The sequence below is a fragment of the Anomaloglossus baeobatrachus genome, chromosome 7 (genome assembly GCF_048569485.1).
Source record: "Anomaloglossus baeobatrachus isolate aAnoBae1 chromosome 7, aAnoBae1.hap1, whole genome shotgun sequence".
NCBI classification, from domain to species: Eukaryota; Metazoa; Chordata; class Amphibia; order Anura; family Aromobatidae; genus Anomaloglossus; species Anomaloglossus baeobatrachus.
Window position 1 is genome coordinate 235,613,902 of NC_134359.1, and position 18,839 is coordinate 235,632,740.

Here is an 18,839-nt window from a genome sequence, read left to right on the forward strand (position 1 = left end):
GAGAAGAATGGAGTTTGTATGTGCGTGTGTGTGTGTGTGAGAGAGAAGGACGGCACATTAACCCCTTAGTGACCCATGACGTACTCAGTATGTCATGGCGAAATCGCGGCCCCGGAGCCCCGGTGGCTGCGATCGCTGAAGATACCTTAGATTCTGGGAGGAGGGGACCTCTGCCTGACCTCAGGAGGGGTGGTGTCTCCTCCCCGGACCTACAGAGGCTGTGATTGGCTCATGAACGCCGCTCAGCCAATCACAGCCACTGTAATGTTTCAACCATTGAAAATGGCTGAAACATTGAAATCCTGCCATGATCAGTGCAGCTGTAGCCCTGATCATTGGCTGGAGCTGGGTGAACTATGTTTCACCCGCCCCCAGCTCTGATTGGAGAGACCAGCCTTGTGACCAATCTCTCCAATCACTGTGGAACTGGGGCCGGAGACCACTCCCCTCAGCTTCACTCCGGAGTCTGTGGAAGCTGAGGGGAGTGATCGGTAAGTTATAGTCACTGCCCCCTTTCAGCCGCCGCCACTGCCCCCCCACCCATTACTATAGGATGGGGACATTACTATAGAATAGGGACAAGGTGGGCACATGTCTGTAGACTAGGGACAAGGTGGGCACATGACTATAGATTAGGGACAAGGTGGGCACATTACTAAAGGATGGAGACATTACTATAGGATGGGGACAAGGTGGGCACATTACTGTAAAACAGGGACAAGGTGGGCACATTACTAAAGGATGGGGATACTATTATAGGATGGGGACAAGGTGGGCACATTATTATAGGATGGGGACAAGGTGGGCACATGACTATAGGATGGGGACAGTACTATAGAATAGGGACAAGGTGGGCACATGACTATAGAATAGGGACAAGGTGGTCACATTAATAAAGGATGGGGACATTACTATAGGATGGGGACAAAGTGGGCACATTACTGTAGAATAGGGACAAGGTGGGCACATTACTAAAGTATGGGGATATTACTATAGGATGGGGAGAAGGTGGGCACATTACTATAGAATGGGGACAAGGTGGGCACATTACTGTAGAATAGGGACAAGGTGGGCACATTACTATAGGATAGGGACAAGGTGGGCACATGACTATAGGATGGTGACAAGGCTGGGGACATTGCTGAAGGATGGGAACATTACAAGGATGGGCACAATACTATTGGATGGGGACATTACTATAGAATGGGGACAAGGTGGGCACATTACTGTAGAATAGGGACATGGTGGGCACATTACTATAGGATAGGGACAAGGTGGGCACATTACTATAGGATAGGGACAAGGTGGGCATATGACTATAGGATGGGGACAAGGTGGGCACATTACTAAAGGATGGGGACATTACAAGGACTGTCACAATGCTATTGGATGGGGACATTACTATAGAATGGGGACAAGGCTGGGGTCATTACTATAGGATGGGGACAAGGTGAGCACATTACTATAGGATGGGGACTAGGATGGGCACAGTACTACAGGATAGGGACATTACTACATGGGGACAAGGATGGGAAACATTACTATAGAATAGGGATGATGCTGGGGACATTACTATAGAATGAGGACAAGGATGTGCACATAAGTACAGGATGGGGACATTACGAAAAGATAGGGACAAAGATGGGGAACATTACTATAGGATGGGGACAAGGATGAGCACATTACTGTAGGATTGGGAGTAGGATGGGGCACAATACTACAAGGAGACAAGGATGGGCACATTACAACAAGATGGGGAGCATAACTAAAAGATGTTGGCCAAAATTTCTATATAGTGCTAATTGTAACACTATTAGTTATAAGAAAGGGATAAAATGTAAAAAAACCCTTTTTCTTCTTTTTTTTTTTTTATATTTAAACAAAGAATTTGCACATTTGTTATAATAAACAAGTGAAAAATGTTCAAAATCAATGATCCAAAGGTGTGTAAAAAAGAAAAAAGAAAATATATGGTACCAATAAAAATGTCACTTTGTCCTGCAAAGAATGCGGCCCCCCAAATTATTTTTTTCCTCTGTGCAGCCCATACACCCAGCCGAGTTTGAGACCCCTGGTATAGAGGATATGTATACCAGTATCTGGAGAAGTCCTCAAATATATTGTAGTGCCACGAATATGTATTTGCATTTTTGCATATTTTCATTCCAATAATGGAAGCTTTGCATTGCCTACAAGTCCCCCTACGCCAACTTGGGACTATCCGCAAGGAGAAATTTTACTCCTCAGACATGCTACCAAAATGCAATTCATAAAATGATGTATTAAGTCTCATGATTTTCCATATTAAAGATATATCTACTATATAAAGCTGAGTGTATGTATGTGTGTATGTATATCCAGTAAAGGAATCAACACCGTCGCATTTACAATAAGGAAATTTTGCACAAATGCCTCATTTGACTCAGGGAACGTCATAGACAATGTTTTGAGGGAAAATTTTAACCCCGCACTTTACAATTATTCATCAAAAAACCTGCCTCCATTAAAGTCAAAGGAGCTGGGAGCCATAATGCAGCCAGAACTTCAGAAGAATGTTAGGGTGTCCCAATGCAGCCAGGGAAAAAGACAGACAAACAGAGACAAAGACAGGGACAGATTCGGACAGACAAAGAGACAGAGAGGGAAAGAGGCAGAGAGGAAAAGAGACAGAGAGGGAAAGAGACAGAGAGGGCAAGAGACAGACAGAAAGACAAACAGGGAAAGAGACAGACAACCAGGCAGATAGGAAAAGAGACAGACAGGGAAAGAGACAAAGAGACAGATGGACAGGGAAAGAGACAGATAGACAGGCAGATAGGAAAAGAGACAGACATGGAAAGAGGCAGACAGGGAAAGAGACCGACAGGGAAAGAGACCGACAGGGAAAGAGACCGACAGGGAAAGAGACCGACAGGGAAAGAGACCGACAGGGAAAGAGACATAATGACAGGGAAAGAGACAGGGAAAGATACAGACAGACAAAGATAGAGACAGACAGGGAAAGAGACAGACAGAGAGAGATAGAGAGACAGACAGACTGACACAGAGAGAGATACAGAGAGGGAGACAGACAGAGGCACGGAGACAGACAGAGAAACAGTTACTATCCCAGGCAACGCCGGGTACTACAGCTAGTTTTCTATATAGGAAAGTTTCCACCCCAACATAGCCCTGTTCACACTTCTGTATGTTTTTACTTCATATAGTTTTTGTTACTCATAAGCACACAAATCGAAGCCATTATGCCAATGTGATTATAAGTTGAACATGCCCATACAGCATACATAGATGTTGGCCAACTGACATCTCTCTCAACACCTCCATACCCATGTTATGATCGGCAATAGGAATAGGGGAGTAAGAAGCTGACAAACACCTCTGGCATCAGCTTATCTCCTGGGAGTATAGAAGGACCAGGCAAAGTTCAACAATCCAATTGCTTATTTCCTATGACAAAATCTGTCATCGGACAGTCAGGAGGACCCTATTACATGGGTGGCCAGTACCTCTTATATAACTGTGTTAGACCAACCTTAATTTATTGTGAATTGGTACCTTAAAAGGAGTTAAAGGGATATTCTCCTCTCCAAGATCCTATCCCAATATGTAGTAGGTGGAATATTAATAATATTAGTAAATACCTCCAGTTAGAAATGTAGTATAGTTCTCCTGATTAGCTATGTCACATATCTCATATGAAGGGCATTACAGTTGCTTGGGTATCCATGGTTACAACCACAAGCAACTAGTTAACTGTAACTATATGCGTGGTCGTAACCATGGATACCTAAGTTTCAATGCCCTGCACATGAGGTAAGTGACATAGCTAATCAGAAGAACTATACTACATTTGTAATTGGAGACATTTGCTAATAATAATAATAATAATAATAATAATAATAATACTACACATACTACACATACTACACATTGAAATAGGATTTTGGAGATGGGAACACCCCTTTAAGTGTGACATGAATATTACCTATTCTCTGCTGTCAACCTAGTGTAGTTGTGAGAGATGTAACGCCTGATAAACAAGTATGTACATGGCTCCTAGGCCGCATGTCCATAGCAACCAGTCTGTCTAGGTTAATTCAACTGTTTATCTCAGAACTGGAATAACATTAAGATAACAAAACAAATAACCTGACCGAAACCAATAACTTAAAGCAATGCCATTTCTCTTCATCTATATAGCAAAACTTAATTTGTGAGGTGAAACACTTTCGGAAGGACACAACAAATTAATTTGTTCTCCTGGAATATCTAGACCTTTTCAAAATACCCAACGTAAAGCGCACCAATCACCAGGATTTTCCTATATAACATAAATCCAGTGTTATACTAGCACTATCAGGCTGATTCTATGCATACCTTCAGTTATCAGCTCGGATGTATAGCTTTTGAACCACAAGCAAGTAAATTTTGTAAAATAAGCAGCTTTTTGAGTGGCAGCAGCTTCCAATCAGCTGATAGCTGGGGTGGGTATTCATAGTGATTCACACCCCCTGCTGTCCATCCTCCCCCTGTTATTTATGCTAATTCTATTCTAGAATTGTTTTACTAAGTGACTAGAAGGACCTGTGCTGATGTCATATACATGTGAGCCAGAAGGGGCAGGACCTCAGCCCACATAAAAATAATGTTGCTTCCTGGTATCAAGCCATGTTGGCTAAGGCCCCGCCCCTTCTGGTCACATGGGTATAACATCAGCACAAGTCCTTCTAGTCCCTTAGTAAAACAATTCTAGAATAGAATTAGCATAAATAACAGGGGAAGGCAGGGGGGCAGGAATCACTATGAATACCCACCCCAGCTATCAGCTGATCGGCAGCTGCTGCCACTCAAAAAGCTGCTCATTTTACAAATTTTACTTGCTTGTCTTTCAAAACCTATACATCCGATCTGATAACGAAAGGTATGTATAGAATTAGCATGATAGTGCCAGTATAGCACTGGCTTTAGTTTATATAGGAAAATCTTGGGGATTGGTGCGCTTTAAGAATATTTGAGGAGGATACTATATCTGCAAAAGGCTGCTTAATTAGGAGACTAATTTATTCTTTTATGGAGATCTATAGTTAGGCTGCATATAATTGAACTTCTTTACTTTCACATACCAAAATCTTCTTCTTCATCTTTGCAGTAACAGCCATAGGCTCCATTTACCAGTCGGAGTTCTTCATCCTTGGCACATGGGCATGACTCATTCAGTGACTTTGGATCTAAGTAAGTTATAAAGAAGTATAGAAATCAAATATTATATTTGCAATGATACCAATTTCGAATCGGTATACAGTACCTGTGCAGTAGGCAAATGGACACTTGCGTGTCTCACTTAATTTGTACACATGGTATCCAATTGGGCAAGTCTTGACCTGGACGACAGTTGACCAGTGACAGCAATCGTCATTGTATTCAGCGCAGGCTGTCAGTCTTATGATGCCGTCTCCTGGTGAGGGGTGTGATCCATTCATCCATATCGGGGCCTCGGTGCTGCAGCTTTGCCCTTTTACACACTTTTCTGCCATACGAATTCCACCAACACCTATAAATCTGTACCACCCTCTTTTATCCTTGTCACAATGCTTGTCTCCTGGACTGTCGGTGCTTCTCCAAGGCTCATTCAGTGTACTATGATCCATGCATGGATCAAAGCATTTGAATGATTCTCCATGATTCATGCAATCCATATCTTGACCGCACACATCAGAACATTTATAGCAATGTCTGCCATCACCGTAATGACTGCCTGGACATGAACAGGAGTAGTTGCCTTGAGTATTAGTGCAGGTGGCAAGAGAGTGGCAATCATTTAATTTTGGGTCTAAACATTCATTAATATCAACACAATTTTTTTCTGATGTTTCTTTGTAACCAAGTGGACATCCACAAAAGTAGGATCCCAGCGCGTTCCTACATCTCTCAGGGCAAAGATTAGTCCAGGAAGTTTCACATTCATCAACGTCGGAACAATGAAATCCATCCCCGAGAAAACCATCTTTACATGAGCATCGCTTCCGGCCTGAGAACTCTTCACATATAGCGTCAGGGTGACATTTAGAGCAATCAGAGGTACCTGCAACATAAATATCACTTATTACTACAGTTACTAAAATGTTCAATGTTTCCAAAATCATGGAACCTCAAAGTGACTATTAAAAATAAGTATTTTTTTTTTACTTTGTGTAAATGCCGCTCTTCTCCCGAATCTTCATTGTTTTTCTTCTGCTTCCGTGTCTTTCCATTGTTAACATACATCCCCATCTTCTTGTATATAAATGTAGTATTTTTTGCCAAGCGGCCATGGCCCTCAAGATCATTCCAACAGATAAAAGTTGAGGATAACGCCCATTTGGCTAAAAACACTAGATTTATATGCAGGTAAGAGGGAGCCATAGCTCAGCAATAGAAAAAACTGGAACAAAAGAAAAACAAGTCCGAATTCAGATTAATGGCATGTACACCAAGTAAAAATATTACAAATAGATGACATGTAACATATCCTCTTTAATTAAAGAGGACCAACCACAGGATTTTCATATATAAACTAAAGCCAGTGCTATACTGGCGCTATCATGCTGATTCTATACATACCTTTAGTTGTGAGATCGGATGTATACTTTCTGAAATACAGGCAAGTAAAGTTTGTGAAATGCACTGTTATTTGATTGATAGGTGCTACAGAATATCTAATAGGTAATCGGGTTTGCTAGTTATTTCCGCCCCTGTCTGCTGCCTGTCTTTCCTCCCGCTGTCTTTGTTATTACATGGGAAAGAAGGAGGGAGGAAGGACAGGCAGCAGACAGGGGAGGGAATAGCTAGTAAAACCTGACCCACTTATTAGATATTCCATTGCACCTCTCATCAAATAACAGTACATTTCACAAACTTTACTTGCCTGTATTTCAGAAAGTATACATCCAATCTCACAACTAAAGGTATGTATAGAATCAGCATGATAGCGCCAGTATAGCACTGGCTTTAGTTTATATAGGAAAATCCTAGTGTTGGTCCTCTTTAATGGGAATCTATCCCCACATTCGACCTATCTAAACTATTACTATGGGCATACAGGTTATAGACTGCTGAAAAAAAGTCAGATAAGCCAACAGGGGCAGGGAAAGATGTGGACACAACGCGCGAACCTGCATCAAAAGCAGGGACATGATGTTGGAGGTACCAAAAACTTCAAGGTCGTAAAGGGGTTAAAATAATCTCTGGAGGCAGAGTTATTTTCCATGTAGCATCCAGCCCATAGCCTGGAAGACCTCATTTACATAAAGTGATAAAAGATGATATTTCAACAACAAGGCATTTGATAAGAGGCAGACAGATATGACATTTTTCAGCATTATATAACTTAATGCCCATATTAATAGCTTAGATAAGTCAAATGTGGTGACAGATTCCCTTAAAAAAAACGCTCAGAGATTTGTTAAGACTGGAGCACTAAATGAATACCACTAGAGAGAGAATCTACATCATATACTATGGGACCACTTTCGGCCCTATTGGATAGCTTTCAACAATGATTATTTAAATATTGAAGCTTATGGTGAATAGAGATGAGCAAATATCAATTAAAAATCATGTGTTCACACATATATTTTTTGCCCGTATTTATAAACTATATTCCTGGATGGATTTTTTTTTTTGCCAAGCCAAGGACAATATTGGATCCCAAAATGTTGAAGAAGGAAAATCTTTTCCAAATGGAAATCTGTCAATCAAAAATTCAATCTCTACTTTTCATTTTCTTTACATGTGTAGCCCTCAATAGTTTTGAAAACATTCAGTATATTAAATGATGTAAAGAGGAACTGAACTTTGAGGCTAAACAAGACATTTTTATTTGTTGGAGTCTAAGTGCTTAGATTCCTACAGATCACTAAAACACAGATAAAGGCAAAAGAGCACAACCAAATGATGCTCTCCTCAGAGACAAAGGCCTCATTAAAAGGAATCTGTCATTAAGATTTTGCAATTGTGGGTGGTGACAGGTACCAGCTCTGCTACACTCAATTCTGAGATAAAGTCAGAATGAATGCACACAGTGATCTAAGATAAACATGGTTAGTTTCAGAATCTCTTTACCTACAATATGCTGCTCTCAGATAAAATAGCAAAAACCTGATGACAGATTCCCTTTAAACAGAAAAGCTTTGAGCCTGTTTTCAGTCTCTGTGAAAATCAGTGCTCTGTTTAAAGAAACAGGATGGGTTAAGCACCCAGAACCCCACCTATCAAAACAGACAAAAGTTTTCTGTCTATAAACTTATTCCTTAAATCTGCCATGAATAACCATTTTCTCTATACATACCACCTCACATTGAATATGCAATATAGACTCATTCCTGAAGAGTGAATATGCTTTTCAATCTATAACTTGCCAGTGACATTATTTTTGTTCATTAAAAGTAAAGGTAATCTGTCAACTGTTTTTTGATATGTAATCATGAGCAACACTATATAGAGACAGAGACCCTGATTACAGCAATGTGTCACTTACTGGACTAAGTTTTGCCATTTCAATACAATCGATTTTTTATCAACATGAGATTATCATTAAAGGACTAGGTGCCTACTGCTTCCTAGTCCAGCTATGTAACCAGCACTGATTAGCAGCTCACTGTCACTATACAATGTACACAGAAAGCTGTGGTATGGGTGGGTTATACACAGCTCAACAACTGAGCACTGCTAGATCTGCAGCAGAGAAAATTGTGTTTCTACCTTAACGCTGCACTCAGTAAACTAAATGATACATTGCTGAAATCAGGAAAAAAAACGAAACATTGGAATCCCTAATTAATAGGCTACATGTAATATAGACTAACGGGATCAAGCAAAAGGGAGGAACAATTTTCTATGTTTATATCACTGGAATCAGGGTCTCTGCCCCAATCTACATGCTGTTCTCAGATTACATATCAAAATCCTACTGACCGATTCCCTTTAAATTGCGACTCTGACCACCTCCTTCTGCCCCATGACATACTGTTTTGAATACTAATAGAGAAACAAATTAAAAGTATCACGCTTAACGATGTTATAGAAACAATCAAATAATATCAGATAATTTTATAGATAGATTAAATATGAAAGCTCAACTTCCATTTTTTGTCGATTGTATAGCAGATCACAGGCAAACATACAACTTCTAATCAAAATCTTTTGTTGGCCGCCCATATTACAGAGTTTTTTCCATTTTCATTCTTGCGTATAAACAAACACATACATCACCCTCCGCATTCCTGAAAATCCAGAGACTGGTAACTTACTTGAAACATTTGTTTCTAAAAGATAAAAAAAAATATAAAAATTAATTAGGGTACAATACATAGATTACATAGAAAAGGAATTTTTGGCATTGAAGAAGAAACATGACCAGAAATGTTTGTGAATCAGAAATGAATGTGCCGGATCTCAATTAACTTTATTGTTTCTATGTTTTTTCTTCTTTACTGCCTCAATGATTAAGCATGTAGACAAATAAATATAAATGCATAGATTGCAAATTTGTAAAGAAAAACAAAAAAAACAAACAAACATGTTTCCTTACCCTTCATTCCTTGGATGCGTATGGAATGCTCATCTGAACCGGTTACATTTAAACGCCATGTTCCTTCTTCCGGTTTAGTTCCTATATGGACGGTTCCCCCTATTGTACTTGTACTCACAGAAGGTTTGATTATGGTACCTTGTAAAAAATAAAAAAAAAGTAATTGGTGTTTGGACCTACAGTTATCCCGGGGCCACACGGGGACTACTGCGATCCTCGCATGACACTCGGCTCTTGCTGGCAGCAGGAGCCGAGTGTCATGCGAGTGTCATTGTGACTGAGGTCCAATCGTGCGATCGGACCACAGCTGCGGGGGGCGGGCCGGCGCTACGGAGGGGAGGGCCAGTGCTGTGGAGGAGAAGGAGGAATTTATCTCCCTCTCTCCTCCGTAGCCGGCTATTGCCATTCTCGCCCTGCACTCGCTGTACACCAGTGTAGTGCGAGTGCAGTGCGATTTTTCTCTCACCCCATAGACTTGAATGGGTGCGAGAGAAGCAAGGATCGCATTGCACCCGCAGCATGCTGCGACTATTTTCTCGGTCCGTTTAGGGCTGAGAAAATAATCGCTCATGGGTGCCGACACATAGGCTAATATTGGTCCGAGTGGAATGCGATGTTTTATCGCATTCCCCTCGTTCCGATTTTCATGCTGTGTGTCTTAGGCTAGTTTCACACTTGCGTTGAACGGCATCCGTTGCATTGTGTTGTGTGACGGATGCAACGGATGTGTTGCATATAGTGGCACAACGTATGCAACGGATCGTACAAAACAACGGAATCAGCTTTTTTTTTTCTTTTTTTTTTCACATTTTCACCGGCGGCAGACTATTATGAACGATCAGCTGATCACCCGGCTGCCGGGCACTCAGCTGATCGTTCACAGCAGCCGGCCACCGGGTGAGATCAGCTGATTGCTCACAGCAGCCGGTCGCCGGGGGATCAGCTGATCGCTCACAGCAGCCAGTCGCCGGGTGATCAGCTGATCGTTCGGCTGCCGAGAATGTGTGCGAGGGGGCGGAGTGTGGGGTGGGTGGAGCCGAGCGGGGCCATGGCGCTGAGGACAGGTGAGTGTGTGTGCACGTGTGTGCGCATGTGTGAGCATGCGTGCGTGTGTGTGTGCCTGCGTATGTACATGTGGAGTGGAGTGCGGGAGGGGGCGGAGCCAAGCGGGGAAGTGTTGGGCTCCCTGCACACGTAGCCAGGGTAAATATCGGATAACTAAGCAAAGCACTTTGCTTGGTTACCCGATATTTACCTTGGTTACTAGCGTACACCGCTTAGCACTGGCTCCTTGCAAACGTAGCCAGGGTAAATATCGGGTAACTAGGCAAAACACTTTGTGTACCCTGGTTACGGGTGCAGGGAGCCAGAGAGAGCATGCGCAGTAAAATCCTAAGGATTCCGCTGCTCAAAAAAGTTACATGCTGCGTACCTTCCGCCCGGGGGAAGCAACGCAGCGTCGGCCAGTGGAAGCAACGCAGGTACTTTTGGCACAATCTGTCATCCATACAAGTCTATGGGAAACAGCGGAATCCGTTAACGGATTCCGCTGTTTTCCAAAAGGGCGGATTGTGACGGAAGGAAAAAAACACAAGTGTGAAAGTACCCTTAGGCCTAAATGTACTTAATCAACCCAGTTGGCTGAACATGTTGGAACTGGCTGACCATCTGATATTTATAGGGAGCTTCTGACTATAGGTGGTGGATAGAAATGTGGAGATTTTTAGAAATTCAATAGACAATCCTTTCATTTTGAAGGGAAATAGGCTGATGCCAAAGCAGTCTTTCTCTTCTCTCCTCATTGAAAACACATGGGCGCTCAGTTAAGCCCCAAGTGTTTGTGGTTTTTGGTGGGGTGGTCAAAAGAGATAGCTTTCTGTTTCCTATTTGACAGACAGCTATCTTATCTGGATGGCCAGCTATCGGTATTAGTTGGTAAATCACCAACAGATGAATCGGCATCAAATGACCCCCAGTTATAATACTCACCATTTGGCTTAACAAGTGAAATTGATGTAATTGGTCCGTCAAAGCTCAGAACTAAATCGGCATCGTTTCCTTTCACGTCAAAAACGTCAGAATGAGATCCAGAAGGATAATCTTTAGAATAAATAGGTGTTGAGCTATTCACAGGTCTGGAAAGCATGAGGTCCAGGTAGCCAAATGCCTTGGAATTAATAAAAAGAAAATACTAGGGTTACTCAAATCAAGTATTCGAATCACAGCCATCAGACATCAATCAGTAGGGACTGGATCAAGAGTAGCCTGTCATGCTTGCCAGGTGTAGCATGGGTGGCGAGGTCCATTCAGACTTACGTGCGTCTGAAGCAGAACAAAAAAAACACAAGAAAAAGGGGGTCACCGGGGATACAAAAACAACGTGAGGCCCTGGAACTAGTGAGAGGGGTAGGTGGGCACCTCCTAACCTCACCTGCAACTGTCCCTTCTCTCCTCACCAGTCCCTATATAGTCTCCACAACTGTCGTCAAACAGGAACCTGGGACTCTTGGAAGACCCTATAGTAATCTTGACTAGTGAGGGACAGGTGGGGTTCACTAGACCTCACCACTGCACTAAAAACACACAAGGGAAGTAAAGACAAATAGGGAGAAAATTTACAAACAAAAGGATATAACCTGAGTACAGGAACTAGACTTGCGGAACCTTTCTCGCAGGTGGCCAAGACACAAATGACTTTGTATCTTCAGCAGGGAATGCTGGGATACACCACTATTTAAAGCTGAAGGGCATGACTACTGAGTGAGTGTAGCTGATCACTCAGCAAGGAACTGCTTTGGAAAAGCTGCAATAGCAAAACTGGAACTTAACCACTTCAGTGCCAAGAGAAATGAAACCCAACCAAATGAGAGGCTCCAGACCAAAGGCTGTCACTGGTCACAACATGCAAGAAGACAACTATGACATAGCCAAGGAAGCCAGAACAGTATAGAGGTACTTGAATAGTATTTATTAACCCATTGGTAGGCCATGTTCAGATTTATCTAGAAGAACCAATTGAGACAGACAAGAAAATCCACTAAGGATATCTGTATTTTTGTTTTTTATTTCCATCAAAAATCTCAGAAATTAGAAGTTTATAGCTCCACTAGAAGGTGGCCCAATTCTAACATATCGGGTAGTTTAGAATGTGTATGTAGGTTAGCAGATTGAATAATAATATAATCAGCAAGTCTTGAATAATGATGGTTCATTTTTTGCTCGCTGGTCTCCCGATGTGCAGCACGCATTAGCATATTTGACAGCGGGAGACCATCGATCTGAATGGGCAGGGAGCTGGCGTACACTGGTAACCATGTTACACAATCGGGTAACTATGCAAAGCGCTTTGCTTAGTTACCCGATGTGTACCATGGTTACCAGCGTACGCCGGCTCAAGCACACGTGTGCCGGGAGCCAGGGGTAAGGTGGTAACCATGGTACACATTGGGTAACTAACAAAAGCGCTTTCCATAGTTACAGGATTGTGTACCATTTGTTACCAGCGTACGTTGGTAAGCTGATAACCATGGTACACATTGGGTAACTATGCAAAGCGACAGTGCTGGTTTATTTTTTGCTTGTTGGTCTCCTGCTGTGCAGCACGCTTAGGCGTGTTTGACAGTGGGAGACCAATGATCTGAATGGGCAGGGAGTCGGGGTAAGCTAGTAACCATGGTACACATCGGGTAGCTATGCAAAGCGGTTTCCATAGTTACCCAATGTGTACACTGGTTAACAGCGTACGCCGGCTCCAGCACACGTGTGCCGAGAGCCGGGGTAAGCTAGTAACCATGTTACACATTGGGTAACTATGGAAACCGCTTTGCATAGCTACCCGATGTGTACCATGGTTACTAGCTTACCCCGACTCCCTGCCCATTCAGATCATTGGTCTCCCATTGTCAAACACGCCTAAGCGTGCTGCACAGCAGTTTTTATACTTACCCGATGTGTACCATGGTTACCAGCCTACGCCGGCTCCAGCACACGTGTGCCAGGAGCCTGGGTAAGCTAGTGGTTTCACACATCCGGCTTTTCTCCACTTTGTCGTATCCGGCGCGCTGCCGTAGGCTGGTTTCAGACGTTCGTGTTTTAGGTACGTGTGACATGCGTTTTGTAACACGGATGTCACACGTACCCATGTTATTCTATGATGTGCCTCACACGTCCATGTTTGCACACGGACCTTGTGACTTTTCATGACCCCGCACGCACACACGCAGGCATCTTCGGCAGCACGGATGTCACACGGATCGTACACTGATGTGATCCGTGCGACATCAGTGTAAAACATACCAGAGAAAATATGGGTCTTTTTAATAAAAATATTTTCTATATTTACTTCTCTCCAGAGAAGCTGTCTCCGGCTCTGCTGCCTCCCGCTCCTTATCTCCACTCATTATAGTCACTGAATATTCAGTGCTCTGAGGAGCTGGAAGCGGGAACAGCGCTGGGGACTTCAGTGCCGGGACCGCATCGCTGGGTGAGTATACAGCAGAGTGTGTGTGTGTGTATACATGCATGTGCACTATGTGTGTATGCTGTGTGTGTATATACATGCATGTGCGCTATGTGTGTATGTGCACGGTGTATCCATGTGTGTCTGCTATGTGTGTATATATGCTCAGTGTGTGTGTATACATGCATGTGCCCTATGTGTGTATGCACTTGGTGTATCCATGTGTGTCTGCTATGTGTGTATATGTGCTCAGTGTGTGTGTATACATACATATGCGCTATGTGTGTATGCGCTCAGTGTATCCATGTGTGTCTGCTATGTGTGTATATGTGCTCAGTGTGTGTGTATACATGCATGTGTGCTATGTGTGTATGCGCCCGGTGTATCCATGTGTGTCTGCTATGTGTGTGTGTGTATATACAGTTAGGTCCAGAAATATTTGGACAGTGACACAATTTTCGCAAGTTGGGCTCTGCATGCCACCACATTGGATTTGAAATGAAACCTCTACAACAGAATTCAAGTGCAGATTGTAATGTTTAATTTGAAGGTTTGAACAAAAATATCTGATAGAAATTGTAGGAATTGTACACATTTCTTTACAAACACTCCACATTTTAGGAGCTCAAAAGTAATTGGACAAATAAACCAAACCCAAAAAAAAAAATTTATTTTCAATATTTTGTTGCGAATCCTTTGGAGGCAATCACTGCCTTAAGTCTGGAACCCATGGACATCACCAAACGCTGGGTTTCCTCCTTCTTAATGCTTTGCCAGGCCTTTACAGCCGCAGCCTTCAGGTCTTGCTTGTTTGTGGGTCTTTCCGTCTTAAGTCTGGATTTGAGCAAGTGAAATGCATGCTCAATTGGGTTAAGATCTGGTGATTGACTTGGCCATTGCAGAATGTTCCACTTTTTTGCACTCATGAACTCCTGGGTAGCTTTGGCTGTATGCTTGGGGTCATTGTTCATCTGTACTATGAAGCGCCGTCCGATCAACTTTGCGGCATTTGGCTGAATCTGGGCTGAAAGTATATCCCGGTACACTTCAGAATTCATCCGGCTACTCTTGTCTGCTGTTATGTCATCAATAAACACAAGTGACCCAGTGCCATTGAAAGCCATGCATGCCCATGCCATTACGTTGCCTCCACCATGTTTTACAGAGGATGTGGTGTGCCTTGGATCATGTGCCGTTCCCTTTCTTCTCCAAACTTTTTTCTTCCCATCATTCTGGTACAGGTTGATCTTTGTCTTATCTGTCCATAGAATACTTTTCCAGAACTGAGCTGGCTTCATGAGGTGTTTTTCAGCAAATTTAACTCTGGCCTGTCTATTTTTGGAATTGATGAATGGTTTGCATCTAGATTTGAACCCTTTGTATTTACTTTCATGGAGTCTTCTCTTTACTGTTGACTTAGAGACAGATACACCTACTTCACTGAGAGTGTTCTGGACTTCAGTTGATGTTGTGAACGGAATCTTCTTCACCAAAGAAAGTATGCGGCGATCATCCACCACTGTTGTCATCCGTGGACGCCCAGGCCTTTTTGAGTTTCCAAGCTCACCAGTCAATTCCTTTTTTCTCAGAATGTACCCGACTGTTGATTTTGCTACTCCAAGCATGTCTGCTATCTCTCTGATGGATTTTTTCTTTTTCTTCAGCCTCAGGATGTTCTGCTTCACCTCAATTGAGAGTTCCTTAGACCGCATGTTGTCTGGTCACAGCAACAGCTTCCAAATGCAAAACCACACACCTGTAATCAACCCCAGACCTTTTAACTACTTCATTGATTACAGGTTAACGAGGGAGACGCCTTCAGAGTTAATTGCAGCCCTTAGAGTCCCTTGTCCAATTACTTTTGGTCCCTTGAAAAAGAGGAGGCTATGCATTACAGAGCTATGATTCCTAAACCCTTTCTCTGATTTGGATGTGAAAACTCTCATATTGCAGCTGGGAGTGTGCACTTTCAGCCCATATTATATATATAATTGTATTTCTGAACATGTTTTTGTAAACAGCTAAAATAACAAAACTTGTGTCACTGTCCAAATATTTCTGGACCTAACTGTACATGCATGTGTGGTATGTGTGACACGGACGTCTGAAGGCAGCCGTACACTATGTACAGGACAGTGGCTGCGCCGCAACTTCCTGGTCACATGACAACACGTGATCGGAGCTTGTCGCGCGGCAACTGTAGTGTACACAGTGCACGGGAGCGCGCCGGATCCGACAAAGTGGAGAAAAGGTAAGCGACAGTGCTGACGTGTGCCGGGAGCCGGGGTAAGCTAGTAACTATGTTACACATCGGGTAACTAAGGAAAACGGTTTCTATAGTTACCCAATGTGTACCATAGATACCAGCCTACGTCGGCTCCGGCACACGTGTGCCAGGAGGCGGGGTAAGCTGGTGGCTTTTCTCCACTTTGTCTTTCCGGTGTAGGCTTCCGGGGCTGCAGCAGTCACCTGGGAGTCGGGCGTCTCCGTGTGGGTTCGGGGGAATGCGTGCGGGGGGCGGGGCCAGGGCGAGCATCCAATGCGTGAGGGGGCGGGGCCTGGCCGAGCGGCCAATGCGTGCAGGGGGCCGGGGCAACCGGCCAATCCGTGCGGGGGACGGTGCCAGGCAGAGCCGAGCGGCCAATCCGTGCGGGGGGGGGCGGGGCCATGCCGAGCCCAGCGGCCAATCCGCTGGTTGTCACTGTAACGACACAATTGTCACTGTAACGAGACAATTTTGGAGCAAGACAGACAGACAGACAGACAGAGACAGACAGAATAAGACAATTATATATATAGATTATGGGGAATTGATGAAGTCCTCTCATTTTCTTTGGGGACATGTGATCAAAATAAACAATTTTCATCATACAGGCTGGGCTCATCCTATGGGGAACAGCAGGATCACACAAGTTAAAATCCAACCTATTCTATATCTGTAGTCCAGACTGACATTGTGTATGTGTGTGTTGTATGACACATGATTGGCTGCAGCGGTCGCATGAATGATGGACATGATGGCACTGCTCCCTCAGCTGTACAGAGGGTACTGAATAGGTGGATAATTATATATATAAAATAAGTATCATATACAGTGCCTTGCAAAAGTATTCACCCTCTTTGACTTTTTCCCAATTTTTATACATAACAACTTGTGTTTAAATATTTTTGTAATCCGATTTGTGTGTGAGAAATCAGCACTACATAGTCTAAGTTGGGGAAGTGCAGTGAGAAAAATATAGGCAAAAATTAAATTTATGGAATAAAATAAATAAAATTGCGATGTGCATATGTATTCACCCCTTTTGCTATGAAGCCCCTAAAAAATTCTGGTGCAAGCAATTACCTTCATAAGTCCCATGCTTAGTGACAGGAAGTCCACCTGTGTGCAATCTAAATGTCCCGGGGTCTGTCAGTATATACACACTTAGGGGTACTTTGCACACTACGACATCGCAGCTGCGATGTCGGTGGGGTCAAATTGAAAGTGACACACATCCGGCATCGCAGGCGACATCTTAGTGTGTAAAGCCTAAATGATACGATTAACGAGCGCAAAAGCGTCGTAATCGTATCATCGGTGGAGCGTCGGCGTAATCCATAATTACGCTGACGCGACGGTCCGATGTTGTTCCTCGCTCCTGCGGCAGCACACATCGCTGTGTGTGAAGTCGCAGGAGCGAGGAACATCTCCTACCGGCGTCACCGCGGCTTCCGTAGAATATGCGGAAGGAAGGAGGTGGGCGGGATGTTTACATCCCACTCATCTCCGCCCCTCCGCTCCGATTGGCCGCCTGCCGTGTGACGTCGCAGTGACGCCGCACGACCCGCCCCCTTAACAAGGAGGCGGGTCGCCGGCCAGAGTGACGGTCGCATGGCAGGTGAGTGCATGTGAAGCTGGCGTAGCGATAATTTTCGCTACGCCAGCTATCACAAGATATCGTACCTGCGACGGGGGCGAGGACTATCGTGTGCGTCATCGCAGCATCGGCTTGCGATGTCGCAACGTGCAACGCCCGCCTTATTCTGAAAGGCAACAGAGGCTGCAACACTATTAAGCAAGAGGCACCACTAACCAAACAACACCATCAAGACCAAGGAGATCTCCAAACAAGTCAGAGACAAAGTTGTTGAGATGTACAAGTCAGGGTTGGGTTCTAAAAATATATCCCAATTTCTGATTATCCCCAGAGATCCATCAAATCTATTATCATCAAATGGAAAGAATATGGTACCACAACGTACCTGCCAAGAGAGGGCCACCCACCAAAACTCTTAACACGGGCAAGTAGGGCACTAATCAAAGAGGCAACACAGAGACCAAAGTTAACCCTGGAGGAGCTGCAGAGTTCCCAAGCAGACATTGGACCATCTGTCCATACCACCACAATATGCCATAAACTCCATAGAGCTGGCCTTTATGGATGAGTGGCCAGAAAAAAGCCTAAAATTGGAAGGCTTGTTTTCATTTTCCCAAAAGACATGTGGAAGACTCCCCAAATGTATGGAGGAAGGTGCGGTGGTCACAAGAGACTTTTTGGCCTTGAAAGTAAATGCTATGTCTGGTGCCAAACCAACACAGCTCATCACTAGACATGAGCAAACCTGAGGTTCGGTTTTCGAACAAAACACCAACTTAAAAATTAGGGCTTGGGATCGGAGTTCGGATGCTTTACATGGGAACTTAATTCACGCAAGCAATGCTGTGCTTAGGTACGCTCGGTGTTCAGCCCAGTGTGAGCCGCTTGCAGTGCTTGAACGGCTCGCTCTGGGGGTAACAACAGCATGATCGGATGTAACAAAAAAAGTTTG

The 18,839-nt window shown here is 43.7% G+C and overlaps 1 protein-coding gene across 1 annotated transcript in view; it reads right to left on the minus strand.

Annotated features, from left to right (window-relative positions):
- The window catches only part of LOC142246106 (uromodulin-like), a 71,027-nt gene that overhangs the window by 35,858 nt on the left and 16,330 nt on the right, over window positions 1-18,839 (minus strand). Inside the window, exons 6-10 of the mRNA XM_075319119.1 lie at window positions 11,558-11,735; window positions 9,569-9,706; window positions 9,288-9,302; window positions 5,306-6,082; window positions 5,124-5,228 (exon numbers count right to left, since the gene is read on the minus strand). Coding sequence (XP_075175234.1) covers window positions 5,124-5,228; window positions 5,306-6,082; window positions 9,288-9,302; window positions 9,569-9,706; window positions 11,558-11,735 — 1,213 coding nt within the window. The remainder of the gene's footprint in view (window positions 1-5,123; window positions 5,229-5,305; window positions 6,083-9,287; window positions 9,303-9,568; window positions 9,707-11,557; window positions 11,736-18,839) is intronic.